General features: G+C 37.2%; 1 protein-coding gene and 1 long non-coding RNA gene across 7 annotated transcripts in view; one reads left to right on the top strand and one right to left on the bottom strand.

Annotated features, from left to right (window-relative positions):
* The window catches only part of LOC124169616 (trithorax group protein osa-like), a 430,983-nt gene that overhangs the window by 363,361 nt on the left and 39,746 nt on the right, over positions 1–27,876 (top strand). For all 6 annotated transcript variants that reach the window (XR_006867176.1, XM_046548263.1, XM_046548262.1 and 3 more), the window contains exons 4-8: positions 15,501–15,602; positions 19,583–19,803; positions 22,175–22,513; positions 24,240–24,528; positions 27,463–27,634. Coding sequence is in view for 5 of the 6 variants with exons in the window: in XM_046548263.1 (XP_046404219.1) it covers positions 15,578–15,602; positions 19,583–19,803; positions 22,175–22,513; positions 24,240–24,528; positions 27,463–27,634 (1,046 nt within the window). In the remaining variant the exon portion in view is untranslated. The remainder of the gene's footprint in view (positions 1–15,500; positions 15,603–19,582; positions 19,804–22,174; positions 22,514–24,239; positions 24,529–27,462; positions 27,635–27,876) is intronic.
* Positions 49–2,503, bottom strand: LOC124169618. The gene is made up of 3 exons (XR_006867177.1): positions 2,230–2,503; positions 1,992–2,136; positions 49–247 (listed from the first exon to the last, which is right to left on the bottom strand). It is a non-coding gene; the product is annotated as an uncharacterized LOC124169618 (long non-coding RNA).

The following is a 27,876-nucleotide window of genomic DNA, read 5'->3' as shown; positions in this document are numbered from 1 at the left end:
TGACTCACTGATTGAGTGGTAAGTATATATATGAAATAATTGAAATAATTATTATTGTGATTCTTTATTCTAATAAAATCGACTTAAAAACACAAACGCAAGTACAGAACACAAAGCACTTGTAAATATGTAGTTTCAAGTTTCTCTGCTGTGCTTCACTTGGTTGTAGATTATCAGAGAGTCCTTCAGTTCATGACAGTTCCCACAGCAGATGTAGTAATTCCAGGTAGGAGTACCGTGGTTGTACCTGATTCAAATATAGAATTTATAGAATTATGGAAATGGTATAAATTATCATATAAAATTATAGGAATGACCATTGCTTAGTTTTATATTAAATCCCTATTCCGCCAAGTTAAAATCACGAGTCAGTTTTGGTAAGTAATCGACTTAAGTATTCGGATTACGTGTAAGATTTTTACGAAATGTCATTTTTATTTCCAATTTTCTCTTTACGGCCAAAAAAAATCGTTACTTTAGTTGTAATCGTTACCTGCTCGCAAACGACGATTAATTCACTAATTTCACTGGTTTACCTTGGCTTACGGATAACTTCGACTCCCTGAGTAGCTTAATTTGCCTGTTTAGGTTCACATACTCATATTATGTACTGAAGGTACAAAATATGACACCCCTTGTGTTGTTGCACGAGTCGCAATTTTGTGCATCGAAATTGAAAAGGCAATTTGTGATTTCTATAGCTCCATTTATTCACATTTTTACCTCAATTTTCGACACCAGCCAGGCGGCCTTTTAAGAGGACATCTTACGAGAAGTTATTGTGGTTGTTATTGCAATTTTACTGATTAACTACATTTTTTAAATTAGTAATTTTTTACTCCTGATTGATTTCTTATTATACCAAGTAACTTAAATTAAGACCAGTTACTTTTAACACTGTCACATGTCAACAAATAAGAATGTCATTTGGAAATTATGCATTTTCCGTGAAGTTGAAACTTTCCCACGCCAAACCTCTCAAAAGAAAATATCTTTGATTATTTGTCAAAACTTTTGACTTCATCCTATTCAAGGCATAACTCCAACTCCAACTCCAGTTCCCACCACTAAAAGTATGAGTGAAAATTCTCTGGACTGGGCAAAGTTCTCAGCCGGAGAATTATTTAGAATTCTGTTTTTTTCAAATTTAATTTCAACACGGCATCACCAGAATTGGAAGATTCAACGGATATATACATTACCATTACTTCCCACACATATGTAAGATGTATTGAATTTTCAAGAATTAGCATAATCCCATGTATTCTCCATATTTGGCGATTTAGATGGTCTATACACAGTACGATTAGACTAATTATTAGTATAACGAGTTGGTTATATTACGAACGCTATTTAAATTTTAATGTGTATGTAGCCACCTTTAGTTATTGACCATTGCTGCAGTTATATGACTTAAGTTTTTTGCCCATTATGGAGGAGATATGACAGCATGTATGGCCATATAGTTATCAACCCTTTTCTATTTCCTATATGTTAGCTTATGTCGTGATTATCTCTTGGTATTGGCCGAAGATGGTTTTTCCTCTTTGCCTTTATTTTTGTGTCTGTAAGTTTCGTGGAAGGACAAGATTGGGAATAAAGAGACGATTAGAGTATGAAATTCATATAAAATTCTGTTTCCTCTGTTATTATTTACATGGTTGCTATGGACGGTGCTTTCAATTCACCGGACTTTAATTCATGCCGTATACCTGTTATTTTCTATAACCTACTCTCACGATAAAAACAAAATGTTGGAATATTAATAATGTACCTTGTTCATTCACAGACAATATAAGGAAAACCTTGAGCCCCTCCAATGCGCCCTTAACTAACTATCTACACAGAATTGAAGTGTTTCAAATACTATAGACATGTAAATTTACCTTGCTAAGAAGTGATAATGGTAATACGCAAAGGCTTTGCATCAGAGTTATTCCATAACTTCAAAAAATTCTCTACTTTTTTAATTGTACCACATTTTTACTCACCAGAAAGGGCTGTAATTTTCTTTTATTGGAGCATGCGGTGGTAGGTTACAGGATCATCAACCCTTTATTCTTACCGCGCTTATGTCGTAATTGTCTCCTGAAGTTTACCGAGGATGCTTTTCCCTCTTAAACTTCATTTCTCTGACTATAACGTTCCCCGAATGGCAGGAATTAGAAAAGGAGTCGTATTGAGTGTGCAATTCACTTATTAAATTTAATAGAGAAACTTGAAACTTACCGCTTATACAGATTATGCATTCATTGTATACGTGATAGTCTACTTAAATAATTTTATTTGATGTCCCCTCAGATTTAAGCATAACTCCTCATTATATTCCTCATTCAGCCCATCTCGATCAAATGAAAGAATATTTCCCACAACCATCGTCCGATGCACATTTTACTTGAGCGAAGACGTCATATTTAATGAAATCTCTTGAAAAAATATTAAACAACTTACTTTGCCACATCCTCTTCATTTTATTGCTTTTAGACTATATCAAATGCGTGAAATTCCGTTTCCTCTGTTATTATTTACTGCTTGGTTACCATGGGTTGTGTTTTCGATACAACGTATTTAGCTTCAATTTATTTCATTTCTACACGACATCCCCATGTATAGATATACCAGTGATATATGCGTTATCAATACTTCTTACGTATGTGGAAAAATACATTGAATTCTCAAGAATTAGCGTAATCCCATGTATGCGCCATGTATGGTTCCTTATATAGTCCATACACAGGACGGTTATATTAATAATTAAAACGGAGTGGTTAAATTACGGAAGGTAACTTTATAAGTTTTTATATAAATATGGCCTGCGTTGATTATAAACCATTGCTGCAGTTATATTATTTAAGTTTTAGGCCCATTGTGCAGGAGGCTAGACCGCATGTATGGCATGGCAGTATGTGAGTAGCCTCGAGAATAGGTAACGTGACGGAACCCGGAACGTCGGTTCCCTTAGATTTTCTTACCCATGCGGAAACCCGAGGAAAGGCTATGCATTCATTTTATGCCTTTTACCTGTTACTTTCTCTCAGCTACTGTCACGAAGAAAAAAATATTTGTCAGGAAAGTAACTGATGCATCTGTTTCTTACGCTGACAATATGAAGAAGGCCTTTAGGATCTCCAGTGGGGCTAACGAAAAATATAGTAAATGTATCTCGGGGGTCTTTAATCACTTCGGGGCTTTACCGTCGCGAAAGCTGTTTTTTAAATATGCTATATTAGTGGTGATTGACTATCCTATTTCATTAAAATGTTCATACGTGAATCAATGACGTTATTGTAATGAAATTGGTACTGTTCCATAAAATAAATATGTTAAGAGGGCTAATTGGTGTACTTATAGGCTTTTGAAGTCTCATCCTCATGAATAGTTATTGCAGATATATATAATTGTGTGTTCTATTAGTAAATTTTGCTGAAGATAGAGGGATATAATTTTATTTATTGAATAGATAAAATTTTAATATCTTATTCTTTCATTCATATCTCATACCTTACTACCATGTCTGCTTCATCGCATATTTTTCTCAATAATCTTCAATTTTCGTCTTTAGTAGAATATGAAGTATTATTAAGTAACCGTTGAGTTAACACTAGCTAATGGATTTTGTACCGTCGAGACAAATATGTGGGTCATGTTCTCATAGTAAGGATTTCCGTGATTTTTTTACTTGTTGTCTAGAGCTATATCTATTCTTATCTTTAATATGTAAACATTTGACTAGCTCTATCATTTTTTACTTGCTTTATATGCATGGAAGGCTAACATTTTGCAATGAGGAGCTTATTTGGTCTAAACTAAATTTTCTTTCCCTACTAAGTCGCTGGAACTGAGTTAAAATGGCAATTTTTTTAGTATCAGTGGTTGAATTGGGATAAGTAAAATGTGCACATTAAGGAATTTGCATGAAGATAGTATATAATTAAGTACTCAGTGGAGTAGCCAGGGGGGATCCAGAGGGTCCGCCCTTCCCCCCCACCCCCGAAATATAAAATTTCAATAATTTTTCTTCATAAAAGAAAACGAAATATTTAAAAATCTTGAATTTATAAATATTTCTTTAACAAATAAATTTTTTTCGATTGTGAAAAGTGTTAAAATAAGTTAAAAATCCAATATGTAGTACCCCTTTTTTCAAACATTTTCCCCCGTTTTTGACCACCTGAACGAAAATACTGGCTGGCGCCTGTGTACTCAGACGAGTATTCGTAACCCTGAGAAATTCGTTGAGAAATATCCGTCAGTGAAGGGGTTAATTCATCAATAAAATTTTTGCGATAACAGGTTTTCCGTAAACACCCTTTCCAATCGTCGTTGCAGATGTCGTAATACACCTCCATTTTTTCAAAGTTCTTTCTAAAGTGTTTATTCAAGTATTAAAAGTGTCATTTTTCATTATTCTTTAAACTTATTAGTTTAACATATGACCGTAATAAAGAAGTTGTCAATCATAAAATACAGCCACTGGTGTAGCAAATGAAAATAAGTGATACCTGCGACTATGGGCAATTCAGTTATACATTTGCATTTATATTCAAGATTCATGAGCCGATTGGGCGGCTTTTTCCAAAAAAATGTCTTGGTTTTATGTTAATATTTGATTAATATCGCTATTATCCCAAAAACTTGTATGCCTTTGCTCCTTTTTTTAGGTATTGAATGCAATGGAGTTGCAAAGTTATAGCTTTCTTGCCCAAACGACATTTTCATTGGTTGGAAAAAATATTACTCCTTTGATTAGGCCATCATCATTACAAGGACTCCTTCGATACTTTTTATTTCCAAAATAGAAGCATCGACTGCTTGATTATTAATTATCAGCGACTGATCTGAAACTGTATGAGATTAATTAAGAATTTTCTTAAAGATGGCAATTCCTTCTTACCTCAGACGAAAAACTAAAATCCTATAATAAATATATATTTATTGGGAAAACAAGGTTTATGTAATTTTAGCTTCAAATCATTGCGGATTATGTATTGTTCAATTATTAAAGTTTCTTTGTAGATGACTGGCAGGAAGGTCAGGGGAAATATGCTCCAACTCACAAAAATTAGGGAATAGAGTTTTTATCAGAATATCATCAACATTTTCTTCTTCCATTTCTATAACTCACTCTGCTTATTTAATTGAAAGTTAATGTGAATATGGGATGGTAGACCTCACCCACAGTCACCGACGCATAATTACCGTATTTTATAGGGAAGTTCCTTTCCTTTGACCGTTTATTTCTTTGAGAGTTTACATTGTAGCTGTATGAAAGACCAAGCCGAGACTTTACGGGCACCTTATACCTATATCCCTACCGTTATACTCGCTATCTTTTCTTCCGCCGTGCATGTCAATCCCTTGGGTGTCATTTATGGGTATGTGGTTCTTAAAATAAAATAAGTGACACAAAAATTGTAGCAGACAAGAAATTTTGAATGCATGCTAAACTGCATGCTTTCAAAAGGAGATTTATTGCATTTCAAAACAAAACGAAATAATTGAAACATTTAAATTTGAATTTAAACATTTCAAAACAATACGAAATTACAGGAACGTTGAAATTAGAATTTAGACATCAATGGTTTCATTCAATTGGAGGGAATATATTCCAAGCTTTCAGATATAATGAAACCATCATTCATGATGTGTTGGCTGGATATTGGCACATCATTTTCCAAGATTACATTTAGTTCTTCTTGCAATATCACGGGTCGCCCCAAATTCTTCCATCTTTGGATGAGTACGTACAACTCTTCCATCTTGGAATTCTTCTTTCTCGCCGCCTTTTGAGCAGGAAAGACGTTATACATCGCCTCGTCCAGGTTGTACCCTCCCTGCTTCTTAATGGCGAAGTGCTGCACGTTCTCTGCATGTACACTGGTGTCCCCTCTTCTCCGGTCGCTGATCAACGTCGTCAGGACCATCATGAGGGCACTGGACGCCAATGCCACTGCATAAGAGGGCTGCAACCACTTCATCGCCTTCCGGAATCCCATGATGGACTTCCTTGCTTACGCCCTAGATGAAAATAAAATAGAATATAACGATAATCAATCAGTTAAAAGTAATTGCGCTCTCATAATGAAGTATTCTTTAAATTAGCCTATCATAATTAGTCCTGTATCACTAAACTCAACTTACCTTCCACGTAGGTATTAGAGCAAATGCGTTTCTTGCTGGGAAGAAATGGAATTCTTTCCTTTCGATGTGGTCGGTGTTGTACTCCTCACACACAATGATGGAAAGTTTCCAACAAGTATTTTGTTAGCTCTGGATTACTTTATAATTCGCTTGCAATCGCAATCGACTGTTCTCGCCAATTCGCTTTCAAGTGAATCGAGTGAAGATTCCAAGAATGTATCTTAGTAACGGGCTCGGGTCATTGTTGTGGAATTAGCATGGGCTTAAAACCCAATGGTGCGTTCCGTTTTAATTGATTGCGTTTTAAATTGACCTTATTCTACAATAAATATTTTTAATATATTTATGAGTTGAATCGTACAAAATTCAGATTTTTTTTGTCTTTTAGCGACTAGGATATTCTGTATGTATAGAAAAACATTGTTTAATGAAAAGACGCACCAGAGGAACTTTTAATGCTGCACACTCATTTACTTCAACCTGAAGGTTGAATTTGAATTGGTTGGGATAGAGCTTACCCTGGTCTAAAGCACAGGCGTGTGAATTCCGCATAATCTCTTTTAGTTCAAGCTTTTTTCTCTGAGGACACCTCAAAAATAAGAGGTTTTTCCTTGGAGAATTCAAATGGTTTTCTTGGCAATGTAGCTTGAACCCTTCCATCAGAAGCCAAATACTCATCCACTTTGCCACCACGTTCCTCGTTTTCCATAACAGGTTTGTTTGTACTTAGGTGACATTGTTTTGATGAGAGCTCCTAAAGTTGTATGCGTGGTATATATTTATTTTTTATCCTGGTTTACGCATGGCGCATCTCAATTCAATTCTGTCAATACTACAGTTATCTTATAGAAGTCATGGTATCACGGTGTACCTTTACTTGTGGTACTAAAGTGAATGTCTTCGTAAAAACTTCGTTTCCAATTAATAGCTTTTACGGTGCTTAACTCTATGGCTTCTACTCATACCCATAACTTTATACGCTGATAGATTGAGTTCCACGTAGTATCATCGGTGCTTGATAGAAATGAAAAATGGATAGTTTTATTATTGCTTATAATTACCAGGTGAAAGATACTTCTTTTATTATATAAAAATAAATGCCTCATTGTTTTCTCTCACAAATGCATTATGATAGATTTTAATTATTTGTACAATTCCTTTCAAAATTGACAAGTATTTTCCACGTTTCCTATTATTTCCTACGAAACAACTTTCGAGATTCAAAGCCAATTTAAGTCATGGGCAAAACGAACTTCCCCCCCCCCTTTCCCCTTAATGTTGTTTCCTTGAACCTTGTTGCCTAGCACCATGACTGTGATCGTACAAATTTATCTCTGCATACGCAACGTATGTATTAAAATACGAATTTTTAAAATCAATTTCCGCAAACAATAGCTAGGAAACTATTTCAAATTGGCAGTCATTAAAGTATAATTTGAAGAGGGTATTTTTGGGGTCAAAATACGGCTCCAGTTTATACCAGTCTCTATTGAAGGACTTGTTCTGGGGCTAGATAACCCTTAGTCAACGAATGCGACCCTTAGTTCCTTTGCTCACCGTCATTTATTATCCAGCCGTGTAATTCACCCACTGGATTTTTCCCCGATCGCACGTATTGATGAGGAGAAACGTCTTTTGGTTATTGGGTCGTATGTCACGACTTACAGCACATTAGAGGATGTGCAAGAAGGTACCACGTGATCGCATTACACATTCTCGTAGGACGTCGCTGCATCGGTTGTTCGCTGAAAGTAATAATCTTTTTAGTTCGCGGAAGATCTTGGATGGCGTCCAAAACAAGGGAATTCATCTTGTCTACTTTTCCGCGCCTCTTTTGTCCTCGCAGGAGTTCTGCTATACATCACCTTGCTTCCTACGTCTCCCCCTTTCTTCCTGCACTAGGAATATCTTCGACCTTAGCGTAAAGAATCGTTCCTCAGGCGGGAAATGCCATTGCTCAAAAACATTGGCAGAACCCATTGCATCAGCAAGCTAAGACGTCGTATTTGTTTCTTCGAGATGATTTTTCTGATTCTTTTGCCCATAGGAAAGTCTTGAGTCAATCTGGTGTGAGAGCGGTTGAGGGAAATTACTCATGAAATATATGCTAGAGAAAAATATATGCAATTCTAAACCATCCCCTTCCTTGGCTTGTTTTCTGTCAAAGTTTTTTTTATTTTTATTGGCGTTAGATTTCTCTAATGCTGCTGATTCTTAACCATTCGGTGTCTGCGCATGGGGCTAAGATTGTAATTGCAAAAACAAAGATCACGTGATGAATCTGAGAGGCCTGATTGGATGACTACAGCGATGGGATTTTCATTCGTGTTGTTTATTTCGATTGGCAATATTTTATTCCCATTAAATCCAGTAATCAAGAAGAAGTAAACTAGTCATGGTATATAATTCCAATTTGAATGGGATATTTATTTATTATAAGTATTTATTTTTTTTATAAAAATAACTATGAAATTTAATATTTTTACTATTCGTGAGTTGTATTTACTCTCAGTTTGTAAAAAAAATTGTGAGTGCGGTCTTTCTGTGGTTCTGTGACTACTACAGAGGTGCTCCAAATTCCAAGGATGTCGAAGTTCCTCTCAGAAAATAAGCCGCCTTAATGATCTTCTTCCGGAAAGATATTTATATGAAAAACTGCTAAAGGAATCGCAGGGAATAATAGCTGCTGGCATTTGGGAGTACCTACTTATCTTGGGATATTTTCCTGAGGATCGTGACTTGACTGTGCTTTAATCATTCTCTACATTTCTTTTCACAAATGTAGATGACAAATTATTTCTTCATTCACAAATGTTATAATCTGTGATTTAAAAAATAAGCTTAGGAGATTGTGTTGGATGCGTTTATGAAGAGCAATGATCTTTGCGTTTATTTTATTTTCACGGTTCAAATGGAGATAATGTTTTTAGATTCAGCACCTTTGAAGTTTGGAGGCAGTTAGTATAAATAAGGCATGTTGTTCGATTCCCTTCTTTTTAAGGTAAAGATACGTTACCACGACTACACTGTCATTTTCAAGGTTACGCTGTAGTACTGATGGATGTAACTGAAGCAGTGGCGTAGCCACGGGGGTGGGGTGGTTACCGGATTACAACCCCCTACTTGAGCCTGTTAAGCTTTTACCTCATACAATTTTTATACTTTATCTTAGTAACTACTCGTACAAAATTACTGTTTTTGAGTCCTAAAAATCACGTTTTAAGCATAAAAAATTCCAAAAATTTCAGGGGAGATATCCCGGACATCCCGGAGATATCTTTGCCCTGGGGTGTTTTTCATACACCCCGGAAGGGCCTTAAAATCTCCAGTAAACCGCCCCCCCCCCATTTCAAATTCATGGCTGCGCCACTGAACTGAAGTGATTATTAAGTAAGCTCTGGTTTCCGTCGAGATATGACTCCAACTGCGCCATATTAACTACAGTGTATTATTAACAGCTGTTAAAGCATCTAGTTAATTTCTAATGCACTTTCTCCAGGGGCATGCTGTTAATTTTCGTTACGATATATTGTTCCACATGTTAACTAATCCATTGAGAACGTCAAATAAGTCAAAATCTAACGGTGATGTTCATTCATGGAATTTCATTATTGAGATTGGTATACTGCAGCCCCTTACTTCATAGTTTCCCAAGGTACTTCTCTCCATTCTTTGACGTTATTCTTCCTTACGACCTTTTTTAATCACCTCCAAGTGTTTATATCATGGTCTTCCGTGGAGAATTTTACCTTCAAATTTTTTCTCCATCGTACCTCTCGCGTAACGGAGATTTTAAGGTTATTCCCAAGTACCTAACATATCCTTTTACACTGCGAAAGTAATTGTTGATTTACTGGCAATTTTGACCTTTAATATGTCTGAGAAGGGTCGAGCAGGTATAGTAGTAATATATTTTCGTTCCAGTGACACCTTTTATAGCCATAGCAAGTTAGGATTGAGTAGGTACTGTATAGCACAGATATTTATTTTAATTTCAGTGACTCTGCCTTGCTCACTTCAACAGTGCAATTCCAAGAAATTTTCACACGGATCGAAACACGCGTAGCCTTGAAGCTAGAAATTTCTATTTTCATCTTAATTTTTGTTTACGCATCTCCAGAGCTAAAGCGAGTGTAACTCACCCGTTTCTGGGGTCTTGCCAGCGATATTCTTTTCCTTCCCGTGCCGCCAACGGTCGAGACCCGACATCTCAAGTGGTTTCTTTCTTTCCTCGTATTATTTTATCCTCGTCCGAAAATTTCCTTTCCATGTCGCATGCTAGGGTGCCTCTTTTATCACCGAGCATATTTTGACTAAAAAGAATTTGGTGAGGTCGCATTTTAGAAGATTGGTTTTGATGTGTTTCGGCAGGGGCCTCGAGTATGCGGGGGATCAAGTGGAGTGCCCTTATTATTCCATTCTTGATCGGTAACTTCCATTATTTTGTAACTTCCATCCATTGGCATGCCAGGGTGCCTATTTTTCCGCTGAAATTATTTTGACTAAAGAGAATTTGGTGAGGCCGCATCCCATAAGGTTGGGTTGATGGTTGTCGACAGGGGCCTCGAGTAGGCGGGGGATCAAGTGGATCCTGTTCACTACCCTTATTATTCCATCCTTGCCAGATAACTTCCTTTCCATTTGGTACTACGTTACAACCAAGTTCCCTTACTCAAAATATGCTCAGAAAAAAATAGGCATCCAAGCATCTAACGCATCTCATACGGTTAGGGTGATGGTTGTTGACGGGGGGCTCAGGTGAGAGGGGATCGAGTAATTTCTGTTCACGTTGAGATATGGGTCTGGAAAAGAATGGAGAAAGTGGACGGAAAGGAGAGGAACGACGAAGTGCTGGACGTGGTGAGTGAGGAGAGGTAGGTGGTGAGATATGGAAGAGACAGAAGGTCTACACCTACATAATACCTCGCAAGCCGCCTAAAAGGCGTGTGGCAGGGTGTGTTAGGACACCAGCCGTTTACAGCTAAAGAAAAATGAAGGGCTCTAACGAGGTTGGGACTAGCGTTTATTTGAGTCCTTTGTGGTTCGGGGGAAAAACGAATTCCCATATCTATCCGTTCGGCAAAACATCTCTCTTAATTTATCGCTTCTATCGGACCTGGAAATATAGTGTGGCTCTAATATTATGTTTTTTGTGTCGCTCTTAAAGATATCCATTCTCAATTGTTCAATCAATCTTAGCCTAGCGCGCAGCCTCCGAGTCTCCAACGGCTCCCAGCCTAATTCGCTTAACATCTGGGTAACACTGTCTGTACGCCCGTAGCAGTTTTTGACGAAACGCGCAGCCTTCCTTTGTATCTTATTCAGTTCGCGTATTAAGTCTTTCTGCACCGGATAAGGTATGGATGGCACGAGTTCTGAACGGGGAAGGGATACTGAAAACGGTGTGAGAGGATAGAATATTGGGTAAAAGAGGGAGAGGAAGGAAGAGAATAGGATTTTTATAGAGAATGAAAGGGAGTAGGACTCGTCAATTAAAGAGGTAAGTCCATTTATGGAGGGGAGACTCCCAGAATACTTCTTAAATGGTCCATTCAAACCTACCTTAACGTGGAGAATACTTTAATAGTAATTCCATCCTTCCTCGGAAACTTTCTTTCCATGTGGAAGACTGAGGTGCCTTTTTGGTGTGTGTTTTGTGGAGCATATTTTTTCTTAAAGAAATCTGGTGAGGCCGTTGATCAGAAGGGTGGGTTGAGTGAAGGTGGTTGGGTCTTCTTACTTTTTGGGGCCCGACTATCGAGGTCTCCCCTGTTGTTATGCTTGGATAGGAACTCCAAAGAACATATAGGCCCACTCCCAAGCCCCTACTACGTGAATAAATGTTCCTCTTCCCTTTAGCCCATATATTCATGCCAGTCGAAATTTAACTATCCGTATTGATATTTAAGATTAGTTTTTTTCTAATAGTAATTTATTGTCAGATTTTGCCTCAATTTTTCGAAGAGATAAGAAAAAAACGTTCATTCATATTAATAAAATACGAAGATTCAAGCGTGATGGATTGGAATTTTCCCTATTGAAATAAATACTTGCAACTGGTCGGTCGTGATAAATTTTATGACCGTGGAAAATCGCAAGTATTTATTTCAATAAGTTCATATCAAATTCAGAATGTTCTAACCCCGAAAGAGACATTAACCGTTATTTTTCCACTAAATTTTCGCGAACTTTGACTTCTTGGGATATTGATTGATTTTGAAATACAATCGTCTCTGTAATTTCGGTTATGGCTGGCAACGTTTTTTTTTTTTGTTTTACAATGGGGTAGTTCTCTCAGAACCGTAATCTCTAGACATCAAAAGAATTCGGTAGATGAAAGCGAAAGATATGTTTCAACGAGATTAAAATAAATATTCTTCTCTCAACCATTCTCTCCCCAGTTAAAAGGAAAAAAAAAACGCGAAAGTTGTTGCCCTCGTATTATGAGTTGATGATGTCATGAGTTCCGGTTCATTAATTCTTTCATGGGGAATCGTTCATTCAAGGAGTGAATCTCACACTAGGATGTAAAAATTAACGAACCACGTGAGGTCGATGGGGGAGATATGGTGCTTCCATGGTCTCGTGACGTCATCAACTTATTTTCGAAAGAGTAAAGGCCGTCGGTTTTTTTCCGCAGAAAGCTCTAGAAAATACTTGTCTCTTTATTTTCCTAACTCTACTGAAATGTACTATTATTTAAACAATTGTTTGCGATTGGGCAGATTTCCGGGTTCCGTCCGTGTTGTCATTTTGATGGCGACGTTTCACCTATTGTACTGTAGGCGTCCTCAGGCTAGGCTGAAGTGGAGTGCACTTCTAGTGAGTCCGATATTTATACGGTAACTCCAGACTAAATATCGGACACATTAGAAGCACTCTCCACTTCAGCCTGGCCCGAAGATGCCTACAGCACAGTATGTGAAACGTCGCCATCAAAATGACCACGCGGGCGGAACCCGAAAATCTGCCCTTCGGCGAACCTAAACGCCGCGAAAACTTACATCAGAAAAAATGTAAGCGAGCCATCGCCGCAACAAGATATTGACTGATTTGTATATTAATTGCGCCCACAACTTTTTCGAGTTGTCACAATTTGCTCCGAGGAGAAAAACTGGCAAAACGAGGCACTCTATTTCAGAAATCTTGCCTTTCTGAGCCTTCTGAGTGAATCTCTACGTTCTCGCTACTCCAGTCACGTCTCTCATCTCGTGAAAAAGCAAAGCCGGTCTCGGAACATGGGGAAGATAAAAAGCGGTCGAGGAAAAAGTTCTTCGCTTTAAGCAGCGCACTCTCCGAGAAAGATCCAAAGACAAGAACGTTTTACCACTATCGCTAATTAATATGGACGAGCCGTTTATGGTCTCTTGTCTTTCCAGCTATGGTGGGTTAAAAATAAAGATGAGACCGCGTAAAGGAGGGGAATTATGTACTGCGCTGTTAAACCGCATTGCTCGTTTGTTTTTACGGTGATTTCGCACATTACTTGAAGAAATGTTCCTCTGAAGCTTGGATGTGCTTTGGGACAGACTATGGAGGAATTAAAAGAAAATGCTCATGGCGATGCCATAAGCATGATCACTTAAAAACCAATGACACTTATGGCGCCATAAACTAAATGGCTCAACTAAATTAGAAGACTTATAGAAAGAAGTAAAAAAGTAAATAGAATAGAAATTAACTTCATTGCCGTAGCAAGAATAGCGCCGCCCATATTGGAAATAATCTGCCGATTCAATTGAAAAAAAATTCAATTGAACCGTTCAATTGAATATTTCCAATAGGGTCCGTTTAAAATTAATCATTTTTGCTTTAGGAAAATATATAGTATCCAGCTTTCAGAAATTATAAATAGGTCTCAGTTTTGCACAAAATAAATTAGTGCATGACTTTATTTACTATGATAATGAGTGGGAGTACATTTGGTGAAAATTCAAAATTGGATATATGTCTGGAAATTTTTTAAATAGTTCCTTTAACGTATCAAAACAGCTATCATGATGTTATTTGTTATTGTAAACCAAATTCAGTTTTCAATGTTAAATTTGTCCTGCGCAACTACGGAAATAATGATCCAGTACAGCAACAGCGGGGTATTTTACGATCAGAATTGTGCTTTGAGTGTTTAAGATAACGGATTTATTATGCTGACAACTGAAAATTTTCAATCGTAAATGCTATAAGTCATATTTTTTTATAAAATCAATTCGATTATGAATGCAATAATGTAGATTTTCCTTTAATTTTAGAACGTCGAGATTTATTTTGCGTATATACGGAGAAGCCATTGGTGGCATGTTGGTCGACTAAGTTCCAGGATATATTTGGTCTTGCCAACAACATACATGTCGTCAACTAGACCCGAAAATGATAGTCTTTGTAACTAGGAGTCTCGTTTACTTGCCTTAAAGAGGTGGGAATTGCAAGTAATTCAACAATTGCATTAGTTCCACCGCATCGACCCTGATACCCTAATAATTTTAAATTAATTTTTATCTTAGGTAACAGTATTTTTATATCACTCTTGACATAAAGGGAATGGCTATCAAACGATGTTGCCCACATTCAACAAAAATAACCGCAATTACTGCAAATATCAGTGGCATATTCTGGTTTATCCTTGATTAGTGCTTTTATTTTATGGTCTCCGTATTCGATAGTAATTGATAAATATGATAACTCAGAATGTATTTATGTCACCCAAACGTCTCTTTTCATGGGATATCCACTTGCTATGAGTTGTGTGACTATCTGTATGTGATGTAGAGAAAATAAACGTGTTATTTCTTGAATAATAACCGTTTTCCAGTATACTTTGGAAGAATAAGTGGTAAAACTTGATCGAATGAGGGTGGTACATTCAAACTTACGCTAAGGAATGCCCATAATGGAAAAAAAAGCCATGAGTTTCTGGAGAAAATGTTTTATTTTTTGTCCATTGGTTTTCCAGACGTTTGTGCGATTAGTGTTGATCCCCAGCATTTGACCTGTGTGAAATTAAACCAACAAAACAAATGTATACTAAGGTTCATGAATATAAATAAATTCTTCTTTCACATGAAATATTTTTTTTCGAGAAACTTGTGCATGAATGAATGAAATAAGTGCTGTATGGATTGTATTAAATTTAGAACAAGTTACAAAAATGCACATTTTTGATATTTTTTGTTTATTTTTTTATTTAGAAATAGGAATTAGCCACAGTTATTTAAAAAAACAAGAATGGCAAACAAACTGGAATGGCACCGTGTGAAAATTTAAAACTGTAATGGTAGTTTATATTGTTAATTTTGTTCATTTTCATTTTCATTTTATTCATTTATTTATTTATTTTTCCTTTTTTTTATCCTGTGGGATAGTTTGCAGGAAAATGTCATCCTGACCTCACTAGAAAGAATGCTGATCTAGCCCGTCCATCTCTATAGCCTTCCTCTAAATGTCAGACATGGCCAAGTTAGAAAGTGAGTATTTGCAAATGCGAAAGGTTTAATGTTTTGCCTGATCATATTGTGGCCTGTCCTTTCTCTATCACTTTGAATTTCCTGCTTTGGCTTTATTGAAATATCCTTCATTAGTGTTGAAGTATGAACCTAGATTATTGTATCAACTCATTTGCATCACTATAGAATCCACACCAGCCTGATATATTGATGTATTTATAATAATAACTTGCATAAAAATTATATTCACTCAACGCCTTCCTTTATGCTGAAGAAAATACTTTGATCTATATTAGTACTTAGACATGTTAAGAAATCTCGTCTCCCAAGCTATTGCATGTTCTGACTTTATATTAGGACTATTATAAATAAAGACATTCTTCCTCTGAGCAACTCTTCTAAGTGTGGTAGTGTGCACCTCATAACATCATCACAAGTAAACATGTTCCACATTGTGAAACATGTTCCACTCATTGAATTGCACTTGTATACTCTATCTTCTTCTTCGTGGGGCTCTACTCGCATACTCTTTACTTTAACGTTATTAACTGAGTAATTCAATACTGTTATCGTTAAGGACTCTTCAGCTAGCTTTAAAGCAAAGCTAGATGTGTGAAAACTGCCGAGATGAATTTGGTATAGTTTCGAGAACTTGAATTTTTCCATTTAATGAAGCCTTCATTTCACTATAATATGTTGATCTGGCTGCTTTTTAACCATCCCATTTAAATTAAGCACTTGGATTTTTATCCTAGAAAAAAATGTTTTTAAATGTGTAGAAGTCTTCCTGTGTAAGATAGATTTTTTAAAAGTTGTCTATTTTTGTCAACTTCTGTCCTCCATGTTGAATCAACAAATTGAGTTAATAATATGCTTGTCAAATGTATATGTATATCATTTTTGCGATCAAAATATAGTTAATTGTTGGCAAAAAAATTTATCAATTATTTTACTCTCCATTTTAAATGGTATTGAAAGTTAAATTAATGGTTGTGAAAATTAATTTTTTTAATGGCAAATTTTGTGGTTCCTGGCAGTTTTCCAATGCTCACTTAAGGATAGAAGATTATCCTTTGGTCAACAAAAGAATGGGTATCATAATGGGTATGCTTATTTATTTGTAATACCTTTACTTGGTGTCTTTCGATGGAGTGTCTAGCTTCAACGTGTGTTCTGAAAATATATTTATTTTATGAATCATTTGGAGACTTCTTTTAATGATAATTTTTGATTGTATATTTCCTTGATCCTGTTTCACTGACGCCAAATTATTTTATTGGAAGAAGTATATCTTTTTGTAAGAAAACTTTTTTATATACATTTACTATTCTTCCATTTTTATATATAGGGTGGAGAAAAATTTTATCATGAAATTTTAACCCAGAATAGGTGATGCCAATAGAAACCAAAATAACCTATGAACTTTCTGTCGAAAATGCACCATTTTGAAACTACATATACTTTGCACCAAGCATTCCAATTGGCTGCAAGTGTGAACTGTTGCCAGATGCTCTGGACAGTTCATGACCTCGAATGCTTTGCCTGCCGGAGATTGCAATGCATCTAACGCAGCTCGCTACCAGAGTGGTACCATGACAACATGGCAAACTCATGGCCAATTGATGTGCTGGGCACATTTTCTGGGGGGAATTCTGTATACGGCTACCGATGATCGTGGGTGACATGCGTCCCCAGAATTTCTCGTACCAAGAATTTTCGGTGGCAACATGGCAAATTCATGGCCAATTGATGTGCTGGGCACATTTTCTGGGGGGAATTCTGTATACGGCTACCGATGATCGTCGGTAACATGCATCCCCGGAATCTCTCGTACCAAGAATTTTCAGTAGGACCCGCTATTGACACCGACAATCATCGGTAGCTCGTACAGAATTCCACCCCTGTAGTTTATAAATGATGCATTGTTGACCTAAAAATCGTTAGCAATTTTGGTTTTTCTGGCTTCAGCTATTCAGGGTGAAAATTTTGTGAAATAGTTTTTCTCCACCGTGTATATATCCCTCATTTTTGGAATGCTCTTGAATGAACTTCTTTCTTGATGTTGAATCTTGAGGTTGCTAGTTATCACTCTTCTCTTTAATCCAGTGGTTTATTGAGACAGCAATTGTCTCAATGACTAGTGTATTCCTTCCATCATCTATCATTTATTTCGTGTTTGTTGCCTCTGATAAGTTAATGAAAATTGCTGAAAGCTCAAAATTTGAAGATTGTTGCAATGATTTTTGTATTTATATGTTTAAAATATTTAAGATATGATGATTGATATTAATATGTAGTAAAGCTACTTAAAAATTTAAGCAGTTTTACCAGTTCCAATTCTTTCATCAAGTATTTTTTTTGTACTTCTAAACAATTGAATCAGTGTGGAAGTTCTCATTATTCACTGATTAAAAAAGGGTATGGTGCTATCCACAGCCACCCAAATATCCACAAAACCACACTAAAATTATGGAAACTCAATGAAACTATACAGTTTGAATCTGCTTGGGGACTAAGTTTGCTTTTTTTTTTGTTCCTTATATTCAAACCATATTGAACCTCATTCACAATCATTGGTAAATTAGCCTCGTTAGGAATGTATCAAATATATTCATTTATGTTTATTTGAAGACTCTAATGAATGTGTAGATATTCTGATGGCTTTACCAGTTCTTGGATGAATTCATGAATTCCCAAATAAGTAAATGAAAATTCCAATGCATGAATATTGAAGTCAAATATCATTCAGTCAAATACCATGGCAACTCATGGAGGCTTTATAATGATAGATTAATTTGATATCCACATGGCTTTGTATTCTGTGGTTTATGTTCTGATGACTCTGGTGTTTGTTTAATTGAAACATCTATGAATAAATATATTTGGTGCAATCCTAGCTTACCACATTAACCAGTACTTCTACCGGGGTCATTTTTATTAGCCCTTAACTTAGTATCTGATGCATCATGCAATATACATTTTAACTGAATAGTAGTTCATTACAAACCCCAAGGAATAGGTTGGTGTGGTGGCTAAAGTGTTGGCTATCCATTCTGTGGGTCTAGGTTCCAATCCTGGTGGTGGCAGAGATGTTTCACAGAATGCCCAATCCCTACTTGAGTGCATTTTGGAGGACACTTTAAGCAAAGAATTCCATATGCTGGGTGGAACATTTGTGTGTATTCCCCTTGGCATATTACGCCAATGCCCATTTCTCTCCACCCTTCTACACTCTTCTCTCATGGTGTAGATAACCTCAGCTGTTGGTATGATATTCGGAGCTGGCAACCAACAGCTGAGTTTATTTGTACCATGAGGGAAGGTTATAGAAGGGTGGAGAGAAACCTGGTGTCAGTATTAGCCAGCTCTTAATGAAAGGCTCCAAGGGGACCACAGCTTAACGTCCTATCCCACGGACCAAGTGTTGAGCTTAAAATGTCTTCCACACAATATCCAAGCAGGGATCAGGCAGCCTCTGAAAATTCTCTGCCACCACTGGGATTTGAACCTGAGCCCACTAGGTGGGAAGCAGTGGCGCCGACTCCATGGGGCCTGAGGGGGCCCGAGCCCCCTCAAAAAATCATTACGGGTGTGAGGAAAAAATGTGTCAGGCTTACCGATTTTCCCCGGAGTGTCCAGATGAGATTCAAGTTATCAGGGTTCTAATGTTGATCTTATGACTCTTCTAAAATGCTTAAAAAACTTCAAACTAATTACTTATGAAATTTCCCGGGACAAGATCCCCAGTTTGGGCCCCCCCAATATTTTTTTCAAGTCGGCGTCTGTGGTGGGAAGCCAACACTCTAGCCACCACACCAACCTGATCCCCAGATGTTGGTCACCTCCTCTAAATACCATACCCTACCTGATTACAAACCCCATGTTTGCCCTCTTTAAATTGTAAACTGTAGTACCATGAACTGGACATTGAAAATATAATATGTATTCAGAGTATTTCTGAGACTGCATTGATTTCTTTTGCTCTTTCTTTGTCATGCCAGTCCCAAGCATAGTAGTTCACAACGGAACCACAGGAGGAAGTGGTGGAGGAGGGGGAGGTGGGGGCGGAAGTCCGACTGGCAGTGGGGGTGGCGTGGTGGTGGTGGTTGGGCCAAGGGGCCACAACGGCAGCTGTCCCAGGGCCATGGACCATGAGCAGAGGGTTGGGGGCCCAAGATCCGGCGGTCCGAGTCTGAGGAAACTTCGAACCCTCTCCAAGCAGGTGTGTGGCTCTTTCTTCCTCAGACCATGTGCGAAAGCACCAATAATCAAGTTGATCTCCCTTTTCTCCTCTTCATTCTTCAGAGATTCAGAGATTTCATATTACAATTTATGAACCACCTCCAGCAGAAGAGATGTCCAGCATTTGTTTTAAATATCTTTGTGACTGGGAAGCAGGCTGAATTTTTTTGGGGGTGAGGGCAGAGGGCACGTGACATCCTGAAAACCAAACAAAACGTGATAGGCGGAGCCATTATTCTGTATACCATAGGGTGATGCATGGGCCCACCAGCTATCTGAGTCGGACCACGGGCCACGAGTGCTGGGAGGAGTAAAGAACCGACCATAAAAACTCTATGGGACTGACTCAGGTGGCTCAAGGGCCCGTGTGGGTCTGCGAGCAGCAGGGGAGGTGGGGGGGAAGGACCTACCATAAAAACTGTATGGGAGTGAATCAGGTAGCTGGTACACAGGCCCACTACCTACCTGGGTTATCTAACGATTTGATCCTTGGATCCTTCTTCCTCATAGAGTGATCCTCGAAGATCGTTAGAACATGAATGGCTTTGCCTGGTTTCGCTGATGGTAGGACCCGCCTGCCTTTGTGACAGTGCGGGATTCCTTGTCCCTTCCCTTCCTTCCCTAGGAGGCGTGGTCGGGCTCCTATCGCAGCAGCGCCTCCTTCCTTTCTCCTTCCTGTCCTCCCCCTTCCGGGTGCAGAGGTGAAAAGCTAGCGCTTATAGACCCTGCCCCGGAAGTGTAACGTCGCGAGCCTGCCCTAGGAGTCTCGTTTCCACTACCTACCTGGGTCGGTCCACGAGGGCCAGGGGGAGGAAAGGACCTACCATAAAAACTGTAAGGGAGTGACTCAGGTAGCTGGCTCACGGGCCCACCTCCTACCTGGGTCGGTCCACGAGAGCCCGGGGGAGAAAAGGACCGACTATAAAAGCTATGGGACCGACCGGGCTTCCCATCATTCCTAATGAGTCCTGGTGGCTGTTGGAAAGAGGGATTTTTAGGTAGTCTTTTGTTTCCATTAACTAACAAAGTCTTTTGAGAAAATATGGCAAAATCTGCCTATCTCTCCCCATTCCACATCCCCATTATCGCAGGTCTCACCACCTGCTGGGATGCTGCTCGAAACATTCTGAGCTTGCACAGCTGGGCCAGTTGTAAAGATATTTGAAAAGAATCAAAGTTCCAACGGTACCTAAGTCATTAATGTAGCAATGACTGCTAAACGTTTCCTCTGTTGGAGGTAGTTTGTGAATTGTACAATGAGATTGTTGTCCTTTGTCATCTAATGCACTCAGAATTAAGGTAGCTTGATTATTGGCATTTTTTAAAACTCCCTCTATGATTTACCTGTTCGTGCCCATGCTGAGATTAACCATTGCACTGCCATCAACAGAAAAATCTTCCATTTTCTAAAATTTGTTTTTTCTTTTGCTGTGACTGATCATAAAACTAATGCAACTTAAATGTAAAGGGGTACATATATTCATGAATTTTTTTCCGATATCTTGGTTGAACTATTTTAACCTTAATGTTGCAAGTAATTTTATCTCCAAGTAAAATAGTTTTGAAGACCTCAGATGAGACAAATGGAGCAAGTGATAAAGGATTTTATAGAGAAGAATTTTTTTTAATGTTTCACTAGTCTAGCTAAATGATTAAGTAGAGAACTACGTCAAATCAATTTTCGGGATGCTGGCTGTTGAGATGATTTTAAATAATGTATGCCATCAAATTAAGAATTTTTTAAGCAATATGTAGTGTGAAATAATGAGTAGGTTAAAAGATATACCTATGGAATGACTTTCTAGAAATGGGATTTTGTGCTTCCAAAAGATCTTTAACATTTTAACTTAATTGATCTGAACTAATTTATGTTAAGCATCTTTATTTTACAGCAATACTGGAGCTAATTTGCTTTTATGCAAAGGGCAGAGTTAGTAATACGTAGCAAGCCCATAGGAGAACTGAGTGGAGAGCAACCTCAAGCTAATTGTAGGATTAATTATTTTTGTTGATGATTTTTAAGTGATCACTCTGAATAGAGGAGTATAAAATAGAGTTTCAACTGTTTTTATGTAAGTTTCCTGGGTAACAGACAATTACTTATACCACTTATTTTTTATCAGAGCGTGACTCGGGTTTCAATGAATTATCATCATCTTCAGGCGCAAATTATGATAATCAATTAATCATAATTTGCACCTGAAGATGATGATAATTCATTGAAACCTGGGTCGCACTCTGATAAAAAATAAGTGGTATAAGTAATTGTCTGATATCCAGGAAACTTATAATGGAATACCACAAAGTAAAGCAAGAGTTGGTGAATTTTGTTTTTATGTAATTTCTTTCAGGAGGAATTTGAAGAAGAAGATGAATTGGCTCTGGAAAATTGTGGCCTCGGTCCAATCGATGGCCCAGGGCCTGGGGGGAGCGGCGGGGGATGGAGAGGGAGTAGGGACGGTGGCGGAGGATCCTCTGGTGATGAGAGAGGGGCAGCGAGTCCTTCGGAGGTCAGCAATGGTCTCGAGGAGGGTGGCTGTTCAGCCAGGGGAGGCTCGGAGAGGAGAAAAGGATTTCAGGCCAAGCAGAGCAGGACATCCTCATCTGGCGATGAGACCCAGGAGGTGGAGGGGCCAGCCGAGAGCTCTGAGGGACCAAAAAAGCCACAGACACCCATCAGTCGTATGAGAGTAAGGATTTTACCCCTATTCATTAGGCTCTGTCCCCTAACTCACACGTATCTGTTCACTGGAGGGGTGATACAACCTCTGATACTTTTTTAGGCACAAGAATGATGCTCACAGGTCCGTTTCTAGACATTTTTCTAGTGTAAGCGAACAACATTCCACCCCCTACCTTTAAAATAACCTGAGACATAGTAGGGATTCCCTCTGGATACATTTTAAAATAAATGTAAATACTTTAGGAATAAGGGTCGAGACTGAATTATCAGAGTGAACTTATAACATGCTTGCTCATATATCAAATGTGATATTTATAGGGCTTGATTACCAATGCTTAGGCACCCCCATTTGCCTGGTGCTCTATGCGGCCGCATACTTAACTTGCCGCTTAAACCGACCCTGGTCAAACACAATGTTTTACCACATAACTTCAATGCCGACTTGACCCCTAGATACACAACGAGTCAAAAAGATGAAACAATAGCACATCATTAATAAAATAATTGCCTTGGATACAGCACTTGGCACATTGTGATCAACATATGAATATTCTCGAATAACAACCTCTTGGTGATGAGAGTAATTTCCCATCTCCTGAACAAGTTTTACTAATATTAAATCCTATTGTGGACAAGAAAGAATTGCTAAAGGAGATAGATGTGAAGTTTTTGTTCAGTATAATCACTTAGGTTATTATTATTGAGATCATATGGGGTATATGAGTCAATTAAATGTGATCATTATATGTGATTGCCAGTGAATATTGTTATTGTGTCGTGGGGGACGAAAGTACTTACATTGAGTAGTTATATTCTGCATCCATAATCTTGTATTAGTTAGCATTAATTTCCATTAGTTGGAGAAGTGTCCACCTTCATTTGAAATTGTGTAGCAGATAATTTCTTTCATCTTTTGAGATACTATAGTTGTGTGATCCAATAAAATAAAAGTTAACTGAATTACAAAGTGAAATGATATAGCTTCTCTTTATTACAATGAGCTAATTGTATTGAATTCTTTACATGCATATATTGACTTTTTTGATGCATAATGATTAAGTAAATTCATTCATTTAATGCAAACCATGTTTGGACTCAATTGAGTTCTATACATCGATCATCAGATTCTTATATTTTAGTGTTTGGTGCATGTATGTCAATGTACCATTATGCTAAAGGGACTTGCTTTGGATATTATAATATTAGTTTTTTCAATGTATGGTGTAGCAATTCTTGGTCATGGTCGGTATTAATAGCAAATACCCTTGATAAAGGTCTAATTTCACATAAGACCACTGCATTTTCATGTGTGTGAATAAATACAAATGTTTGCAATTTATTCTGAAATTGGCTGAAGCTGCAGGTACAAGGGGAGCAAATATCTCGTTCCCTTGAGGATGAAATAACCCTTCGCATGGTAGAATAGGAGGATATGGCTTAAGATTTTTTATTAGTTGTAAATTATCCTGGAAACTTATTAAATTACTTAAAATATTTTAATAATAATGCTGTATAAAAATGTGCGTGGCTTCTCTCACTTGTTTAATGATGATATCCTTCATTGAGTTTCAAATTAAACTTGGGAATGTGCATTTGCGATGTTGGTTGAGGGCCTGGTTGATACAAATGTAATGTAAGCCATGGATAAGGTTGGCATTTGGTTGAGTCGTCAACTGATGGTATTTCTTCATATGAGAGAGAAATGATGTCTTCATAGGTATTTCTATTTTCAGTCCAATTCCAAGGTGAAACTACTGGTGCGTAGCCATGCTATGCGAGAAGAGACATCCCCTCCGCCTGACCCTGAAGCCGTCCATCGCTACTCCCCTCCAGCTAGTGGAGCAATCACTGTCCCGCTCGCTCCCACCTCCCCATCTGCCCTCTCCATACCCCCCTCTAGTCTTCTGAATGTCAACGTGGGCAATACAGGAGGAACAAGCAGGCCCTCCTCACGTCATCGCCTGCGGCACCAAGGGAGCTCACAGGGTAGCATGGACAGCTCGTCTCCATGCCTATCTCGAGGTAATATTTTTTTCTAGCATTATTTTATTTTTTAAATAAGAAGGAGGCATGCATTAATTATGTTAGGGGTTTTTGTCTATTTTGGAACCCCCCCTTCCCCTTTAGTGAGATATTCATCTACACCAACATCTACATAATAATAATAATTTTAATCATTCCAGGACACTTATACATGTATAGGACAAGTCAAAGAAATAAACAAAATAAAACAAAGAAGAGAATATAATGAAACACATTACATTGAAAGAAATTCGTTTACAGAATAAAAGGCATTAGATATCAAATACCTTTTCAACTTTACTTTAAAATCTAGGAGGCAGTTAACACCTTTAATATTCAAAGGCAGGTGGTTGAAGAATTTGCAACCAACGTAGAAAGGACCTTTTGCATATAATGAAAGATTGTGTAACACAGTTCTAAAGTCTTTGCTCCTCCTGGTGTTGCACAGGTGCACGTCGTTATTTAAAACCAAACCCAAAGTAAGGTGCTGCTCTTTGACATATATTGAAGCATAATAAATGTAAATACAAGGAAGAGTCAAGATATTGAGCTTTTTGAAAAATTGCCTACAACTAGTAGATTTATTAACACCCATCAATATCCTGATAGCCCACATAATAACCCACAAGCCACCTAAAAGGCCTGTAGTAGGGGATGTTAGGACACCAGCCATTTACAAATAAAAAGGAAGTGCTCTTAGGAAATTACGACTAGCATTTATTGAAAACCTTTATAGTTCAGGGGAAAAACGAATTCCCATATCTATCCGTTTGGCAAAACATCTCTCTTATTTTATCGGTTCTGTCGAACCTGGAAACATAGTGTGGCTCTAATATTGTGTTCTCCGTGTCGAGTCTCTGTAAATTCCACGGAGAAAAAAATCAATCTCTATGAATGGGATAGCCTTGACTGGGATCCGGGTTGGAATCCCTGCCAAGGTGATTGATATTTTCTCTGTGGAATTTCACTTATTTACTGACTTTCATAAATTATTTTTCCTTGATGTAAGTCCTCATGTGCCAATTTGGGAGGTTCTCACATTAGCAGAACACACAAAATCTTTGGTGGTGATAAAGATTAATTTTAGCACAACATTTTTAATAATTTATTTCTACATTAAGAGGGATCAAGAAATCATTTACAAGATCATCATTTTTTTCAATAATAATACTTTAAAATCACTCTTCAGTTTTGAAAAGGAACTGATGCTGGGTGCATACCTTATCATCAAATAAGTTTAATAATTTTGGTACAACTACTTGCCTTTAATATTCCATCACAGTGTATTGTTATTAACTGTTATGTCCAGAGGCGGATACATATGGAGGGCAGAAAGGGTGCGCACCCTCCCTTGTGGGGCTTCCCGCATTGTCAAACATTGCAGAACCACAATTGTAACATTTTTAAGTCATAAGACAGCATTTTCTTGTATTTGCGTATAATCAGTTGAAATAAAACTATTTCAAACTTTGCATGTGACTTGATTAGCTTTTATCACAATAAAAGTATAGGTAGCTAAAAATATCTTTTAAGCTCCCCCTTGAGTTTTGTCTGTATCTGTTACTGGTTATATCTCACCTATTCACAGTATTACACATTAAAGACTGGATATTTTTTCCAAATTACTGTAGAACTTTGACTATGCATGGCTTGAATAACTGTTTGATGGATTATCTACCTATCATTTATCACTTTTACGTATATATAGGAGTATACTTTATAGGAGTGCATGTGGTTCATATATCAGGTGACCAGATGTCCCAATTTGTCTGGATATCTCCTCCTTTTTAGATGCTTGCCCGGTATCCGGGAAGATTTTTTAAGTATCAGAAAATGTCCTCCTTTTTGGAAATCATGATTTTATATGTAGTAAATCTGTTAATAGCCATTCAAAACTTCTCAAATTTCTGAATATTTCTTCATCATACCAGGGCACAATAAAAATGCAGAAGGGTATTTTCTCTATTTTCATCTTGGTGGACAGCTCAGAGAAACACATTAAACATTGCCTCAGTAAAAATTTACAAAAAGAATTCTGTTAAAAATGAAAAAATTGCTTGAAAAAATTAGATCCACAAAGAAATATACAAAATCATGGTGCTAATAAATTTTTATTGTTCTTAATTATGAAATTGTAGATATTTTTCAAGTTTCCTACTTTTTTTCTATTCATCCTTTTTAATAATGTTGCTGTCCTCTTTTTCATCTCTTAGCATCTGGTCACCCAATTCATAAAGATATTCATTTTGGAACCAGGGTTGATTGATTTAAATCACTTAATTTTTATTTTAAAAAATCAGGTGAATTAAATCATAATGTGATCTATATGTTTGATTTTTAAAGAGTCAAGAAAAGGAAGCTGTAAGTGTATAATTTTGAATTTTTATTTCTTAATACAATGAATCGACAGTTATCAGCACAATGGTGGCTCTTAAATAGAAATGATACTGTAGGAATGCATGTAACATGAAAATTTTAAAAAATGGCTTTGGTTAGAATACTATAAGTGTATACGTTGAAAAAAATTGTTTTCTGATTTAACTTCTAAGCGTAGGCACCATACAAAGTTATTATGCTTTAGAACCGCATAATGTAGCACATTTGATACTTCCAATGGCAATTTTATATTATGCTGGTGTAATTTTTAATTTGATACCAGCATTTCCATAGTTCTCTCCCCTGATTGACTAAATGTTGTATTAAGTTTAGCGTATGTTGCCTCTTATTATTTCTGCAAACGATCATTCTCCAATGTGCTGCCCAAATGGTTAGTTTTGCAAATAACTGAATTTTTGATGAATGGAGAATCATAAAAATCTCATTTAAATCAATAAAATCCGATTTAAATCACAAAAATCGATAAAAACGATTTTTTTGAAAAATATCATGATTTTTATCAACCCTGTTTGGAATATGTTATAATTTTCTCTCTAGATTCCAGCACTGAGCAGGCCTCATTGCTGGATGGCTCGTCTTCATCAGGAGGTGGTGGAAGTTCTGGAGATTTGCAGCAGTTCATCGTCGAGACTCTTAATCGTAATTACAAGGACCGAATGCTTATGTTAAAAATTGAACAAGAAATTGTGAGCCTTGCACGGGATAATAAGTAAGTTGACTGATAAATTTCTTGTGTTTTGTAACCCATTGATGAAATATTTGGAGAATCTATTCATTCTTTTGAATTTTATTTTCCCCATTGAGGTTTCCTATTGCCTTTTGAATTTGTTGTCCTCCCTCAGAATTTTTTCCCTCTTGCTTAGTAGGTAGTAATCTGGCCCATGTGTGTGACTCTAAAAATTTAAAATGTGGGAAAAATAATGTAAATTTAAAGCTAAAAGGTTCATTATA

This window comes from Ischnura elegans, chromosome 12 (assembly GCF_921293095.1).
Source record: "Ischnura elegans chromosome 12, ioIscEleg1.1, whole genome shotgun sequence".
NCBI lineage: Eukaryota > Metazoa > Arthropoda > Insecta > Odonata > Coenagrionidae > Ischnura > Ischnura elegans.
Note: the sequence above shows the minus strand (reverse complement) of the source record. Positions and strands in the feature narration are given on the sequence as shown.